The following is a 17265-nucleotide window of genomic DNA, read 5'->3' as shown; positions in this document are numbered from 1 at the left end:
CAGCAGAATGCATGCTTTACTGCAATCCCTCAGCAGGAAGGTACTGGCACAAAACATGAACTGCTACAGTGGACCTTTTCCAGCTCTTTCCCTTCTCCTTCAAAACTGCTCTGATCAATCTTATCAATTAAAAAAACCAACCGATGAAACACGGTGTCAGTGCTAACATGTGGAATTTTGGATTCGCAATAAAATTGAGAAAACAAGTTTCTTAATCACACTTTGCCACGTGTAATATCTCTCAGCTGCCTGCTTTGTGAAAATAGGTACCATGCTGGTACCATAGGTACCTGCTTTGTGAAAATAGGTACCATACAACAAGCTCTCACCCTCTCATTTTACATTGCATTGTGCAGCGACGCATGTTACACATCAGAGCTATGAAGCTTCTGTAGTGGGAATGCCTGATTCTCTACTTTACAAGTTGTGCTTTTAAAGAATAGAAAAAAAAATAAAAGGATAAGCAATGTATTTGTTGTTCTGGCTCATGAACATGCAGTTTTTGTGCAAATTCAAGTGGAGCAGACCAAACTCATTTTATGTTTCCGAAACAGGACCAGGTGCAGACAAGGCACGTTGCTTCTCCCATCTATCACAACCCCAATCACACCTGCTAGATTTTCTGCTGGGGAAGCCAGTCTTTGATACAAATAAGCAAAAGACAAACCCCATTGGGTTTCAATGCCTGAGTGTTTTCCAGTACAGGAGAATTCTTCACTGACTCCGCTTGCACTCAGCTTATTCCCTGATACTCATGAGGCCCTACCACAGGAGAAAGTTTGGCCCTAGACCTGAACTTTTCCTGGCTTCATGCTTATAGGAAAGGGAATTTTGCCAACAGTGATGTGCTGTTCCAGAGACATTTGCTTTTGCTTACGCAGCAATAGTAAATGATTGCACAGCTGCCATTTTATCATATTGAATAATACAGAAATAATATTAATGGCAATCCACTCTCATTTAGGTCAGCCAATTCAGGGGAGGTTTTCAAGGGATGAACCTGGCCTTACAATTCTTCTTTCTAAAGTTTGTAGTAGATGAAATAATGAGACTCACACCTAATTAAAACAGCAGGACAGCAGCTGTAGGTGACTTCAGCAGATGGAAATACAGGTTATGCTAGCAGCTGGGTGACTCAGCTCATCTTCAGTGACTGCCTGTCTACTTTTTTTTCAAAGCAGTCTTAAACGGACAAGGTACATAGCAAAAAGGAATAAAAGAGAGACAAAGAGAGCACAAAAACCAGAATCAACGTTAATAACTCCATGCCTGAAAATTTGAATTTCCAAGGCAGGATGCAATGAGCATTGGTTTTCCGTTCATGATAGTAACAAAATCTCATCCTTACCTCTGAGTCATGCTGAAATTCAACACTACAGGGCTGCCTGCAGACACGGCTTCACATCTTGGCATTGCTGGAGAAGATGAAGGGGTTTTCCATCATTTTCCCTCTCTAAAATTATATTAGAAAGACATACAAATAAGAATAATAATGGACTACAACTACAACCCTTACTGTCCTGGGATATTGAGTGAAGGGGTTTTAGAAGCTGAGGTATGTTCATTTATTAATATATAGCATAGCAATCGATACTATTAATAATTAAATCTTATGCTCAAATTGAATTTGGAAGAGAATAACATTAATCCATTGGCTTGACACAAAGTATGTCAGTTTGCATTTCTTGAGTATCCCATAACTATTTGTTATTTCAGAAGCTCACTGAATTTCCAACCAAACCTACTGTGAATCTTCCCATCTGCTACGGTGCCTACATTGCTCATTTATTTCTCCACATGCTCTGCAGTCTACACAAACTGCCTCTCTGGGGGCAAAAGTGAAAAATAACCACCCAGTTAAAGTTATAATTTATTAGCACATAAAACCATACCTGTGCAGCTGTGCCCTGCATATTTAATACCTGAATAATGGCAAGCTGTTCTAATATGCATGAATGTAGCTGCTATGGAATGGTTTTTTCGAATCAAAAAGTAGAAGCCTCACTCGCAACACTTGTAAAATGAGAGCAATTCCATCCATCTTCATGGGGACATTTTAGATTTGCAAAACAAGTCAGATTTACTGTGAAAGAGCAATGAGTGAGCTTTTATTTGCTCTTTGCATACTTGATTCCATCAAGCATGAGCTCAAATGAAAGAGATTATAGCTTTCTGCCTTTGATGGGCCATTGCCTTTCACAGCTTAATACCCTTCATCTTTAAGTACGCTGTAACCTATGGAAGTGACACCAAACAACAGGTAATATTCTGAGAGCACTGCAAGACAGAAGGAAAAACGATGAAACCAAGGTCTTTCTCCTTTCTTTAGGGAGCAAGAAAACTTTTTTTGCAGTACTTCCTTCTACTAAACTTTGCTTCAGTATTTACTCCTTCCTTAAGCAAAACATGGAAAGAAAATGTTTTGTACTAAAATTAGCCCTTGTGACTCAGAGAGACAACACAGCAACGCCTTTTGCAGCACCCACAGAAATATTTGCGCCAGGTTTCCCTATTTTACCGTTCAGATGCAATCTCTGCTATGTTAATACTGTTTTATTTTAATTAACAGCAGCTCATTACCTGGGCCAGGGGTAGCTGCGATGGAGCTGTGCAGCTTTAGTCTCTGCTGTAGACAGAGCGTGCCAAATATTCAGTCCTTATGGCCCAAGCCTCGGGCAGATTTGCCTCTGTGAGTATTTCAAGGGATGAAGCAAAGCTAGATAACCAGGAATCAGCGTGTTTTGCTGGTACAACAAACCTCATACTGTGTTTTCTTTCACCATTAGCTGGTCTTAGGAACCACTGGTAACGAGGCACGTGGTGAGGACAGAGGGAGAAGGCTGACCCTCGCTGTAACTGCAAACGTACAGGGGAAAGGAAGGAGAAACGGGCTATTCATACACACATTCGGGGGTTTCTGAGGTACAAGAGAGGGTTGCGGTGACGGTCTAATATCGCGGTCCGAGGTCGGGCTTTGTAACCCCGGGGCTCCGTCAGAGCGGCGCGAAGGGGAGAATGGAGAGAAAATGGCGGCACGGCTCTGAGGGAGGCGGCACAGGACAGATGTGGGGCGAGCGCGAGGGAGCTGCCAAGTGAAGGAAGCCCCAGAGAGCCTGCAGACAGCTCAGCCCTGTCCCTGGGGAGCACCGGACCGAACAAACCATCCCAGAGCATCGCAGACACCGACCAACACCACAGCCGCGCCCGCGGCGCTCCGCCCCGGCCCCGCCCAGCGGCCGTTCCTCCCACCCTCCCCGCCCATAAATAGCGGCGCTCGGGCGGTGCCGATCCGCAGAGCCCTCGCCGAGCCCCCCGCAGTCATGAGCTCGTACGGCTACGACCCGTTCTTCCCCTCCTACAAGCGGCGCTATGCCGACAGCCCGCGGCTGCACGTCTCCGCGATGCGGAGCGGCGGTTACAGCTCGGCGCGCTCGGCGTATTCCAGCCTCTCCGCGCCCGTCTCCTCCGTGTCGGTGCGCCGCAGCTACGCCGCCTCCAGCGCTTCGGGTTCCCTCCTGCACTCCGTGGACAGCCTCGACCTGAGCCAGGTGGCCGCCATCAGCAACGACCTCAAGTCGATCCGCAGCCAGGAGCGGGCCCAGCTGCAGGACCTGAATGACCGCTTCGCCTGCTTCATCGAGCGGGTGCACGAGCTGGAGCAGCAGAACAAAGTGCTGGAGGCGGAGCTGCTGGTGCTGCGGCAGAAGCACGCCGAGCCGTCCCGCTTCAGAGCCCTCTACGAGCAGGAGATCCGCGAGCTGCGCTTGGCCGCCGAGGAGGCGACGAGCGAGAAGCAGGCGCTGCAGGGCGAGAGGGAGAGCCTGGAGGAGACCCTGAGGGGGCTGCAGGCTCGCTACGAAGAGGAGGTGCTGAGCCGCGAGGACGCCGAGGCCCGGCTGCTGGAGGTGCGCAAAGGGGCGGACGAGGCGGCGCTGGCGCGGGCGGAGCTGGAGAAGCGCGTGGACAGCCTGCTGGACGAGCTGGCCTTCCTGAAGAAGGTGCACGAGGAGGAGCTGGCCGAGCTGCAGGCTCAGATCCAGTACGCGCACCTGTCGGTGGAGATGGACGTGTCGGCCAAACCCGACCTGTCGGCCGCGCTGCGCGACATCCGCGCGCAGTACGAGAAGCTGGCGGCGCGCAACATGCAGAACGCCGAGGAATGGTTCCGCAGCCGCTTCACCGTGCTCAGCGAAAGCGCCGCCAAGAACACCGACGCCGTCCGCGCCGCGAAGGACGAGGTGTCTGAGAGCCGCCGGCTGCTCAAGGCCAAGACGCTGGAGATCGAGGCCACCCGCGGCATGAACGAGGCGCTGGAGAAGCAGCTGCAGGAGCTGGAGGAGAAACAGAGCGCCGACATCTCCGCGCTGCAGGTGGGCGGGTGGGGGGCGGGGGGATGCGGCCACGTAGCGTTATCTCGTGGCATCGTGCCGCTTTGTGTTTGTGGACCGTAAGGTTGCTGCTATAAACCGGCTTAGAAATAGCCTGAAAGGTAGAAAAAGCATAAGGGGGAAAGCACGAGCGTCAGAACCAGCAGCAAAACAAAGCCTGACACACAGCCTTAGTCCTTAAATAAGAGAATTAGTACAAATTCAGTTAAAATATCCCGGTAATGCTGGGGATAGATGTTAGAAATAAAGTGAAGCGTGCACAGCTCATGGATGCTTTGGTGCTTAAGTAATCAATAATCAAAATTGGCTTGAAAATACTTAGTGGTAGAGAGAGCATAAGGGGAATGCATAGATGTCAGAAATAAAGTGAGGCATATGCGGCTTGTGGATGCTTCAGTCCTCAAACAACAGAGTAGCAGTGGATTCACTTAAGGTTAGAAAAAGCATGAGGGGGAAGCACAGATGTCAAATAATGGAGCGTGCACAGCTCATGAATGGTTTAGCCCTTAAATCATAGGAAGTCTTATTCCTTAGATGATGGGAATAAAGCTATTGATAGAGATGTAGGGGTCGAAGGTGTCATTGAGGTGGGCATTGCTAAGCGGTGCTGCTTTGTGCAGTTTGGAATTTGGAGCTGTTCTCCTTCTATCCATGGGAAGGTGAAATGATGATGGTGCTGGAATTACTTGCAAGCAAGGACATTGTTGCTAGACAAAGGTCTTTGCATTGCTGTGTTCTTCCTTCCAACAGGATACAATCAACAAACTAGAGAATGAATTGAGAACCACAAAGAGTGAAATGGCTCGGTACCTAAAGGAATACCAGGATCTGCTCAATGTGAAAATGGCCCTGGACATTGAGATTGCTGCATACAGGTAAGATGGGGATGTGTTTCAATAAATCATAACATGGGTCAGGTTCTGCTTTCTATGGTTACTCCTACTTAGCCTTCCTCTAGCAGAAAGTGCAGAATTTAATCAGATTTTCTCATTGGCTTTCTGTTTGGAAGAAGCAGAGCTTTTAAGGTAACAGCTTGTGTTAAGCAAAATCTGTGCTGCGTAGCAAACATGAGCATCATACTGTGCATATATATGCATACAGAATTAGGAACTCAGCTGTGTAAGTGTGTTTGTACCTAGGAGCTCAGAAATCTATTCACTCTAAAATGCTTTTATATCATTAAGACTTGTTAATACAGGTGGCTTTATTCTCAGAACTAGAAATCCCTTAGATACTTTTAACAACAGGATTTCTTTCTAACTCATGAACTGTGTCTTGCTAAGCCAAGAATTGCTTTTAAATAGCAAAAAAAAAAAAAAAAAAAAAAATCATCCCTTATACCAGTAGCAAATGGTTTCTGTGAGTGCCACAAAGGAAATACTGAAGGTGGCTATAAACGTTGTCTTACAGTTAACTGTGGCACAGAGCTGTTACATCCATACTGTTCTTTGGAACAATATAGGTTATCAGAACACATCTATATCTATACTTGTAGAAACCTAATCCTGGGGGTGTTTTCCCCATTATTTCTCCCAGTGGGAATTATAAATTTCTAAGTAGTATGCATCTCTGAAGCTTTAAAATTCTCCCTAGAAGATCAGGCTGCTACTGCTATACCATTACTGGGGTTATATTTGCACTCCCAAGCATGCAGTCTCCAGGGCTTGTGCTGCTCAAAGCATGTTGGCCCATAATTGAGTCTGCTGAACACTGCAGCATAGCTAATGCATCTGCTTGCTTTTTTTTTCTGCTAGGAAACTGCTGGAAGGTGAAGAGACCCGACTCAGTTTCACCAGTGTTGGAAGCATCACCAGTGGCTACACCCAGACTGCCCCCACCTTCGGCAGGTCTGCCTACAGCGGGCTGCAGTCCACCTCCTACTTGATGACAACCCGTTCCTTCCCCACGTACTACTCCAGTCATGTCCAGGAAGAACAGATTGAAATAGAGGAAACAATTGAGGCTGCTAAAGCAGGAGAAGCCAAGGCAGCCCCTGCAGAGGAAGGTGAGGAGGAAGAGAAAGAGGAAGGTGAGGAGGAAGAAGCAGGAGGTGAAGAGGCTGAAGAAGAGGAGGAAGGTACTTACAGCTTCTTTCAAAGCCTTCTCTTCCATGCTTCACCCTGCTTATATAGGGGTAAAACCCCAAAATTCTGTAAGTTAGCTCTAATGAGTAGAACTCTCACTATCCCTTCATAAACAAAGATTGGAGAGATGAAGCCCATGGTATTTGAGCAAGAGCAGCTGAATTTAGAACAGAAGGCAAGGTAAATGTTCAGTAGCAGACATTATAGAGGTGATTGTATTCCTTTGGAAACTGCTGGTTGTTTCCATTCTGTTTTTCTAAGAGAGATGAGAGTACATTAAAAGCAGGTAATGCTGTATTCATCTGGCAGCAAGCAACGTTCAGCTGTTACAGATATCCTTGTAAGAAAAGAAAGAAAAATCCTGAAATGCTATCAGAGTGCCTGGAAAAATGGGGCCATTGGCTGATCTCTGTGGGCATAACCATGGGCTCAGCAGGCAGCACTTTCTGTTGCCTGGTAGTTTTCCTGCTTTCTTAACCAGTTAAGCCAGTTAATTGCTGCCACCCTATTTATTTAATAAACTCATTTTTAAAGGATAAAATATAAAGGAATGTTGTGTAGCTCTGGCTTTAGACATATCAGATAAGCATTGTTTACCACTGAAATATTCCACAAATTAGTTAACATTACAGTAAAGCAATGGCTGAAGAGCCAACTGGAGAGCAATAGCAAAAGCTGTTGAACTCAAATATTTAGATAAGGCTTAAACAATAAGCCTACAGTTAATTAGTATTTCTCAGGACTGATTTTTCAAAAGAGTTAAATGAAGTGTTTAACTCAATCTGAAATCTGGGGTAAGCTGGTTGTGTGGGTTTGTCTGTCACCTTTATGTGTCCTAGATAGGTCCCTGCTTTCATACAGAAATCCACTGCTAGCCCCATCAAGCTTAGGTTGGCTGTCATCTGCATGCATGGGGATGAAGGGGGCTGGGAGCTGATTTGAAGCAGTGTAGGAGATGAGGAATTTTTTTTTTGCCTTTGAAAGGTGCTAAGGAAGAATCAGAAGAAGTCAAAGAAGGTGAGGAGGAGGAAGGAGAAGAAACAGCAGCTGAAGATGGAGAGGAGTCTCAAGAAACTGCTGAGGAAACTGGAGAGGAGGAGAAGGAAGAGAAAGAAGCAGCAGGAAAGGAAGAAACTGAAGTGAAGAAAAAGGCTTGAATTCCAGGCAGCCTGGCTCTCATCAAGTTAAACTATGATTGACTGAGCTAAAATTGCAGTCTCACATATTTATTTCAGTGACCACTGAGGTTTAAAGTTAATGATCTATGATGTTTCTCTCTATGTGGAGTATCAGTATGCTGCTTGCAGAGCACTCACTGGCTTGCTCCCTGAGTGCTGCATGGTCTACACGTATGAATTCAGGGGTTATGTCCTACTTGGGTGATTCAGAATCATTACATTAAAAAAGGGGGGCAAAAAATAAGTCATGGGAATGAAAGTTATCTCTAATGTGCATTAAAAATAACTATGGAAACCTTGGGTGGGTAAAATAATGGAGGCTTCAATAAGTACGTGCAATAAAGCTAGTCAATAAAGTTACAAAAATGCTTACACAGATTCCTTGTGTGTGTGTTCTATCAGTAATGCATTTAATATTGATAAAGTGATGTACTGTGCTTATCTTCCATACCTGCTTATTGGGATGGGATTCTGTCCCGTGCTGATACGCTTGGAGGGTTGTGATGTGGAGCAATGCTGCGTGCATTAACTCCTCTACGGGAAATTGCCAGGGGCTCTTAAGGTTTTTGACAATGAACCAAAGAAAGGTGTGAGAAACCTGTGATCAGACACAAAAAAGGAACAGCACGAAGAGCAGCAAGGCCTGGCAGTTCAAAACAATGTCGAGTTTGAACCCATTTAGCATCAGATAGCTGAAGGTGATACTTGCAATTGAAATTCATGCCAAAAGTAATCACTGGGCCGATGCTACAAATTGAACCGTTGTTAATTTCCTTACAGTCAGAAGCCAGGTTAAAAGAAGTGCATGCTTGTACACTTCCCACAGTCATGTTCAGCTGGATGGATTTTTTGCATGAAATCTTGGGGTCCTCACTGCCTCCAGGTAGTGAGCGCTTCCAGTGCCATGGACGAGAAATTGGGCAGCAGGGCTGGTGGGAAGCTCTGCATTGCTGCTCCTTGGCACGCAGTGCCTTGCAGCTCAGCAGCACAGCGCTGTGTGTGAGAGGTGGCACTTGGAAGTGCTGTCAGAAAATGCTGAGGGTGGCACTTCAGGAAGAGAGAATCTGCTCCACAGAGCGAAAGCATGTTATGTGCCAGATTGGAGCGCATTGAAGCCAAACCACTGCCAAATAGATCAGCATATATCAGAGCTACTGCCCCGTCCCTCCCTTTGTCCAAGCACTCAGAGCTCTTCCTGACTTTGTAATATCTGATACTTTTTTCAATTTCTCATCTTTTCCTATGCACAAACCCCTTTTGCTCTCAGTTTTTTGCATCCCTCTCGCTCCTGGGAAGCAGCACGTCTGCAGATTGCCAAATCTCAGCTGCTAGGGATGCTCTCAAGCAGCACGTTCAGAGGCACGGCAACAAACACAGCTCTCCCCGCAGTGCATCTCATCCTGCGTTATTTTTAATGCGTTACAGCTGAAGGAGAGATCTCTCTCACACAGGAGATGTGTGAGTCACAGCACAGCAATGAGCTGCAGAGGGCTGTGTCCGCAGTGGCAGCCCAGCTGGTTTGTTAGCCCTGTCCTGCCTTGTGCTAAGGTAAACTGGCACAGGGAAGGTGGAAACGTGCATTTTCCTGCCGAGATGCTCTAGGGGTTATGGAGATCCAGCTGGCAGTGCTTGTTTTACCTTAGAAAATCCAGGAGCTCACTTTGACGCAATGCAGTAGAAGCAGGCAGAGGGAGGCACAGAAACTTTAAGCCAAGTTGCAGCTGCAGTAAAGCAGCAGGGCTGTCCTTGAGCATTCCCTGGTTGCTCAGGCAGGTTGGGGCTGGGTCAGATTGAGTTCCTGTTGCAGAGAAGGCAAACACAAGAAGGTCCTAAATGCTTCTCCTCTTTACCCCCCTTCTACTTGGCAAGAAAGGAAAACTTGTACAGATACAATATCCAGATTCTAAGATTACCTCCCAGCAGCTTAGTCATTGGCACTTTATCATTTGCTTCCTTGCTGGATGAACTGAGAGCACAGCTTAATGCTGAGCAGAGAACAGCCGCTCAGTGCATGGTAAAGCACAGACCCTGAAGTGAGGAGAAAATTCCAGTGCCTGACTCAGCATCCTGGCAAAAGCAACCCAGTTGGGTTTCATAACTCTCCCTGCTTTGTTTCTGCCTGGATTTTCATTCTGGGATGCTGAAAGTGCCACAATCATAGCTCCCCAACAACCCCGTATGATACCAAGCTCCCACCCTAGAGCCTTCTATTCCCAAAGCCATTGGGTCGCCCACCCTAAGCCAGACTCACATCTTCACACATATCTTCTGTTCATTGTTTTTTCCCCTGCCAGAGCCTTTTGTACTGGTTAATGAACTCCTGTGTCTGAAAATAATTAATCCCCTCAGTGGTTATTCACAGCCTCAACAAGTAATTGTTGCAGTACAGGCAAACAGCACATATTTATGCATCTCTGCCCTGGAATTATGCTATCTTTTGAAACTGTTTGATTGCAGATGTCAGTAGACAAAACCTCTTGGCAAAATTAAATATTAATTGGATCTTATAGTTTTATAAATATTTAGAAATGTGCTAACGGGTTGCTTATTTCCCCTAGGATTGGGTGGAAACATTTGCAGTGGGAGATTGGCCAAATTAATGAATTTATATGCTAGGGAACAACACAGACAACAGTCTTTAGGTTCTGTCCTTGTAATATCCTACCAGAACTGAAGGGAAAGCCTAACATAAAAAACCCAAGCCAGCTCAGGATCCCACCTGCACCTGTGTGAGCCCACATTTGTTGTGTGTGCCTGAGTCTCCCACTGATGTCAGAATGTAATTAATGGTGCCAGATGACCCAACTTGGGATGCTGGAGATGCCCAACTTTCACTGAGATTTGGTGACATTTCAGCAGATCCTGGCAGCACTGTTGGCAGTTGAGTGTGATTGTGGTTGTTAGCATCTTATTCCTAAAGGTAACGTTATTGGTTATTTTATGTCCATATACCCACGTAACTTTCACAACAAAGCTTGCTACAGAGAAACTGCCATCTAATTTGCCAGCTCTGCTGTAATTAAACATCACTCAAGCTGCAATCTGTTGAGCACAGATTTCCATTACTGATATCAGCAGGAGAAGCATTCATTGCTTTGCTACGCAAAGGCATTCATGTTGATTTGAAAGACTTATCTGCTGTGGATTTTGTGCATTTTCTCCAGTGAAGAACATGAGTAAGACTTCCAATTAAAATCTACTTGATCTTCCATTATTAGCAGAACAAAGAATTGGCAGGCATATGGAAAGCATTGATTTTGATCAGATTTTCCCTATTAGCCTTCAGATTTCAGGACGGTTCATTTGCTGAACCCAGGCTGCTGAAAAAATGATTTGCATTTCTTTGCTATACGTGGCATGTAAAACAGTGCATGAAAACAGTAAATGCAATATTAACCCTTGAATAAAAGATATTATCTCCCCAGTCTGGAGTCACAGCCATCCTTTTTCCTTTTGTCTCCATTGTTTTCCATACATTGGGATTTTTAAGGGCCTGTTAGTAGGCTTTCCTCTTAATGAAGGCAGCCTACAAGTGGCAGTAGACATAGGCCACAGTTTTAAAGACCTTCCCATTGGAAATGAAAAATAATGTCCTCATTTGGTTTTATCCGCCAGTCCCACCAGGTGTTACCTGAGCCCCAGTTCAGACTCTGGAATAATTTCCTTTCTACAGCTATTTTTAAATGGACAAATTTGTAATTAAAAAAAAAGTTGGTGATATTTTTGATACCCAAAGCAGTGTCACCTATGGGGCACTTTCCTTTTCCAGGAATTTGCTCTCAATTTCAGAACGTTGTGTTTAGAAACAGATTTCACCTGTGGATCATTTGAGAGAGGGAGGTTATAAGAACATTCCCATATAATTAAGGAAAGAGACAAAAATTAATGCCAAATCCCCCATCTTTTGATGAATACAGCATCTGGGTCAGGATGACTTCGTTGAGCAAAGACCCACTAAGTCACAGATGAGTGTCATAAAAGATACTACGACCAATCATGGTCCATAGACAGGCCATCATCATAGGAAAGCCAAGGAACAATCTGGAAATTGCTCCGTTTTTATGGCTCTGCTAAAACACGGAGACAAACACAGAGCTCAGTGTATCTTGGATTGCCTAGATAAGCAGTGTTAGCAGCCATGGCTTGAAGGCCTTTCCTCCATTATCCATGGGGACTGCAACCCCACTGAGCACCTAAAGGCCAACCCATAGAACTCAACAGATTCCCCTTTACTCTACAAAGCAGAGGATGCATTGCTTAAACCAGATTAACTATCTGTGTCGCTTAACCCTGTTACAGGACATTTCTAGAAGGAGAAATCAAGAGAAGGGAAGCCTCAAGCAAATCTTCAGCCCACACCAGGAGAAGCTTCCAATCCCTAAAGGAAAAGCACCGGTTGGAAGAGAAGCACCACACAAGCCATGTTTTCATATTGACCTTTATTGAGCAAGAACTGCTGTGACGGTTTTACATCAAACAACAAAAGGTTGCATACTGTGCATGTCAACTAGGTTCTCCCATGAGCAAAAGTCCACCCTAATTGCACCAGTGAGGTAAACATAATTACTTATAAGTAGCTTTTTTCTTTTTTTTAAATTATTATTAAGGCTAGGAGAGTTCTGGTTCTCATGAATATTCTAGTACTGTTTTCTGTTTGGTTTTGGCTCAGTTGGTTCGTTGCATAATACATCTTAAGTCATTTCTCAGATAAGTCCCTCCAACAGCTCAGGAAATTCAAAAGGTTCCTTTGCACATTTCAACTCATGCACTATTATTAGTATTTTATTTTTTATTTTTATTTTTATTTTTTTTTTTGTTCCCCAAGCTCTGTGGAGGGAGCACATCTTGAGCCTGCATGCATTCCCCCCCCCTCCCCTATATTGCACAAAAAAGTAAAATACTGTGTGTCTGGAGCCTCCATGAGAGAACCCGTTCTGCTTTAAAGCCGTCACTCACATGCATTTTGCAGCTGTCATATGGCTTAACCTTTTGCACCGACCCAAGCTCTTTGATTTTTTTATTTTTAAATTTAGCTATAACTGAGTTTAATTCACTCTTTAATCTCTTTTACTACAGCATGTGAAGTAACTTTCTCCACTTTCTTAGTGGACACCAATTTCTCCTCAAAGCTCTCTTCGTGTTCCTCCACCTTCTGAGTGACCGTCACAGACTTTGTGATGTAGGTGGTTGTACTGTCCCCTCCTTCACTTGTGATTTTCTCTGCTTTTTTGGTTACTACAACTTTCTCACCCTTCTCATCGACAGGGCTCACGTCGAGGCCATTGGTGACAACGCCCTTCTCTTCCTCCTCAGCCTCCTTCTCCTTGGCCTCATCCTTCTTCTCCTCCACTTCGCCATTCACCGCAATGTCTTCTTTCCTGGCTTCCTTCGACACCTCCACCTCAGCGGTGACTTTTGTTACCTTTGTGACAGTGACGCTCTCCTCCACCACGGCCTTTTCATCTTTGAGAGGGGAGGACGGCTTCTCTGGAGAACGAGGCTTCTCTGGTGTCACCGGCTTCTCAGGAGTGCGGGGCTTCTCCGGCGTAGCCGGCTTTTCAGGGCTGGCTGGTTTCTCTGGGGTTCGGGGCTTCTCAGGGCTCGCTGGTTTCTCTGGGCTCACCACTTTCTCTGGGGTTGTTGGTTTTTCTGGGGAGCGGAGCTTCTCCGGGCTGACCGCTTTCTCTGGGGTTGATGGTTTCTCCGGAGATGCCGGCTTCTCTGGGGAGGTCACCTTTGGTGTCGCCGGCTTCTCTGGGGATGCTGCCTTCTCCTCTTCTTTGGCTGCTTTCTCAGCAGCTTTCTCTGCTTTCTGATCCTTTCCTACCTCTGCTCCTTTCTGGACGGCCTTGGCTTGCTCTGTTGCAGGGGATTTAGGGGGGGATTTCGGGGGGGACTTTGCTGGAGGCGTTTTCACTTTTTCTACCTTTGCACCTGCCTCTTCAGCTTTGCCCTTGGCTTCAGCTTCTTCTTCAGCCTCCTCCCCTTCTTCCTTTTCCTCTATTTCTTCCTTTTCAGAGCCTCCTTCTTCTGCAGCATCTGATTTTGCAGCTTCTTCCTCCTCTGCTTCTTCTTCCTCCTTCTCTTCTTCTTCAGCTGCCTGTTCTGCAGCCTTCTCAGAAACAGCTTCTTCCTCTACAGCTTCTCCTTCTTCTGCCTTTTCCTCCTCCTGTTCTTCCTGCTGAGCCTTTGCTGCCATTTCTTCTGCTATAGCTGTGAGGGCATCTTCCATTTCAGACTTCTCATCCTCTACTTTTGTCTCTTCGATGATTTCTTCTACGAATTTGTGCTGGACCTTCAGCTTTGGTGGCTCGATTTTGGTTTTCTGTATTTTAGTGGATGCTATTGTGACTGATGGCTGTCTGTGTGTGAATATGGGTCCAGTGATGCTTCCAGAGAAGGCACTGAATCTTGTCTCCTCGCCCTCCAGCAGCTTCCTAAGGGAATCAGGAAGAAGAAAGAAAATGAGCATAGAAACCCAACCTAGGGGACAGCATTTCCCTCTGTCAGCAGGATGAGCTCAGTGCATGTAGAATATGCTAGAGCAGACCAGCATCATCCATCACTCACAGTCCAAGATCTGCTTTTCTCCAGTCAGCTCTTTTGGTAAATTCTCATTGAGCAAGCATCTTTGGGCTTGCTTTGCATGTAGCAAGCATATCACCTTTAGCTGAGCAGTTGAGATTCATCCTTAGAATCAAAGAAAGTGGCTAACTTCATAGGACGCATCACGACTCAGGTGAACTGAGAATGCAGTGGACCCAAACAGAACACTGCTGCTGAGATTTTCAAAGCCAGCTAAACATACATCCTAGCTCACTGTGGGCACCCACCTCTCTGTATGGCTCAAAGCAGGAGGCTGCAGAGCAATACAAGTGATACTAGGCAGCAAAGAGCTGCAGAGCCTGTGATGTCTGTTTGCCTCAACTTCCCAGGGATCCAAAAGCAGCTTTATGTTTTGACTATTTTTATATTCAAATGCATGTTTTTCCATCTAAGCCTCTGACCCAGAAACATCAGCAGTTCTGATGAGGGTTCTAAAGTGATACTGGGAGACCAAAAACCTGCCAGGTGATGGCAATAGCACACAGCTTTCCTGCTCCAGATCAGAGTGTGTGACAAAGGAAAGTTGAGCAAGAAAAGCAAAAGTGTTTGTGACAAGCAGATTAGCACTGCCTGCTTAAAGCATGATCAAGCAAACAGCATCTCTCTCAAGTGAGAAAAAGGAATGAAAGTGACAAGCACTGCTTGCATGGCATGTGCAAAGTATCAGGAATTAAAAATAGACTCGTCTACTGCAGAACAGGCACAGGATGCAGCACTGGGATGCACTGTGCACACAGGGAGTTCTGCACCGTCAGAGAGGATGGGCTCCTTCTGGCTTTTCAGACACTTTTCAGTCTGTGCATTCTGAAAGGGCTGCAGTACTTCAGTCAAGCTCTAATTTGGCTCGTGTTCAATGCATACAGATACTTCTCGCTGGTGGTAAAGCATCTCAGAGCAGCCTCTGCAGTGCTATTAATATTCCAGACATGCCCACAACGATCCCCCTGTACCTGTATGCAGCAATTTCGATATCCAGGGCCATCTTGACATTGAGGAGATCCTGGTACTCCCTCAAATGACGCGCCATCTCCCACTTCGTTCCTCTGAGCTCATTTTCCAGCTGATGGATCGTGTCCTGCAGCCGAGACAGAACAAACCACCGTGACAAAGACATACAGAAAGGGAACGGGTAAAAAAGAAAGTTGCAGCGCGACTTTCCCGAAGTCCTTCCCACCCACTGGGCGGCAGCAGCGGATTGGGACCGCACCCCCGGTTTCCCCCCCGCCCGCATCCCGCAGCCCGCAGCCCCCAGCCCACTCCCCGCAGCACCTGGTAGGTGGTCAGGTCGTTGTTGTGACGCTCCTCGATGTCGCTCAGCTGCCGCTCCAGCGATTCCTTGGTGCCGCGCACCGACTCCAGCTCGATGCTCTTGGACTGCAGCTGCCGCCGGTACTCGGCGATCTCCTCCTTGGCGGATCGGATGGCCTCCTTGTTCTGCTCGGCCGCCTCCGTCAGCTTGGCGTAGCGGCACTTGAACCACTCCTCGGCCTGGTGCATGTTGTGGTCGGACTGGCACTCCAGCTGAGCGCGGATCTCCTTCAGCGCCGTAGTCAGGTCGGTCTTCAGGTAGTCCTTCCTCTCCACCGTGGCGTGGGACGCCTGCAGCTGGGCCAGCAGCTCGGCCACCTCCTCCTCGTGGTTGCCCCGCAGGAAGGCCACCTCGTCCTGCAGCGACTGCACCTTCTTGTCCAGCTCCGCCCGCATCAGCGAGGCCTCCTCCATCTCCTTGCGCAGGGCGCGGATGGTGGCCTCCGTCTCGTCGCGCAGCCGCGCCTCATCCTCGAAGCGCTCCCGCAGCCGCTGGATGTCCTCCTCGATGTGCTCTGAGTCCAGCTGGATCTGCGCCTTCTCGTGGCTCACCTGCTCCAGGGCCCCGCGCAGCTCCCGCAGCTCCTGCTCGTAGGCGTCCCCCAGCTGAGCCCTCCCGGCGTGCTTCTGCCGCAGCGCCGCCAGCTCCGCCTCGATCTCCTTGTTCTGCTGCTCCAGGTAATGCACCTTCTCGATGTACCCCGCGAAACGGTCATTCAGCCCCTGCAGCTGCTCCTTCTCGTTGGAGCGGCTCAGCTTCAGCTCGGCCGCCCCGTTCAGCAGTGAGGACTGACTCACGTCGAGGCTCTCTGCGGAGCTTAGCACGGTGGAGCCGTAAGCGGTCCGCGGAGCGCCGAGGTTGGTGCGTTTGTAGGACGAGGACACGGTGCTGCCGGAGCCCCGCGACCACGACTGCGAGCGGAAGCCGCTGGACGGGGACGCGCTGGCCCGGCTGTACGTGGCGCGGGTCTCGGTCATCACCCTGCGGTACGAGGGGTTGCCCAAGGGCTCCATGGTGTAGCTCAGGGGGGGGCCCGGGGGGGGGGGGGGGGGGGCAGCGCAGCGCTGCTCTGGCCGCCGCTGCCCCTTTTATAGCCCCGCCGGGCGGCTCCGGGGCGGCCCTGCACACGTGTGCGAGGATGTGTCCGCCCCCGGCCCTTCCTCAGCTCCGCCCCTCAGCTCCGCCCTCCCTTCCGCTCCTCCCTCATCCCATCCCATCCTTTCCCGGCCCCCGCTCCCTGCTCCCGACTCCCCGACCCCCGCTCCCCCTTCCCCCTGCACCCTCTTTCGTCTACACTCCTTCCCCCCTTCACCCCTTCCCTCCTTCCCGCTGTTTCCCATTCCCTATTCCTCATCTTCTTTTTCCTTTCTCTATCCTCATTCTCCTCTTCCCACCTTCTTGTCTCTTTCTCCCTTCTTCCCTTCTCCGTGTTTCTTCACTCATGCCTCATTTCCCTTCTCCCCTCTCCTTCCTTTAGATCTTCACTTTCTTTCCTATTTTCCCTTTCCTTTCCTTTCCTTTCCTTTCCTTTCCTTTCCTTTCCTTTCCTTTCCTTTCCTTTCCTTTCCTTTCCTTTCCTTTCCTTTCCTTTCCTTTCCTTTCCTTTCCTTTCCTTTCCTTTCCTTTCCTTTCCTTTCCTTTCCTTTCCTTTCCTTTCCTTTCCTTTCCTTTCCTTTCCTTTCCTTTCCTTTCCTGACCTT

At 47.7% G+C, this 17265-nt stretch overlaps 2 protein-coding genes across 2 annotated transcripts in view; one reads left to right on the top strand and one right to left on the bottom strand.

The window, feature by feature from the left end:
* The first annotated feature begins 3304 nt into the window (after positions 1-3304).
* On the top strand, positions 3305-8028 carry NEFL (neurofilament light chain). Its single transcript, XM_042886741.1, has 4 exons — positions 3305-4370; positions 5139-5263; positions 6143-6465; positions 7457-8028. Exons 1-4 carry the CDS (start codon positions 3321-3323, stop codon positions 7627-7629), a joined length of 1671 nt encoding a protein of 556 aa, XP_042742675.1. The 5' UTR covers positions 3305-3320; the 3' UTR covers positions 7630-8028.
* Positions 8029-12072: 4044 nt separating this feature from the next.
* Positions 12073-17265, bottom strand: part of NEFM (neurofilament medium chain) — a 10823-nt gene continuing 5630 nt past the window's right edge. The window contains exons 2-4 of the mRNA XM_042886784.1: positions 15526-16650; positions 15207-15331; positions 12073-14087 (exon numbers count right to left, since the gene is read on the bottom strand). Of these exons, the coding sequence (XP_042742718.1) occupies positions 12701-14087; positions 15207-15331; positions 15526-16650 (2637 nt within the window). The 3' untranslated portion in view covers positions 12073-12700. The remainder of the gene's footprint in view (positions 14088-15206; positions 15332-15525; positions 16651-17265) is intronic.

Source organism: Lagopus leucura, unplaced genomic scaffold, assembly GCF_019238085.1.
Source record: "Lagopus leucura isolate 7727_CA_CO unplaced genomic scaffold, USGS_WTPT01 Super-Scaffold_100062, whole genome shotgun sequence".
Classification (NCBI taxonomy): domain Eukaryota; kingdom Metazoa; phylum Chordata; class Aves; order Galliformes; family Phasianidae; genus Lagopus; species Lagopus leucura.
This window is presented reverse-complemented; position numbering and strand designations above follow the sequence as displayed.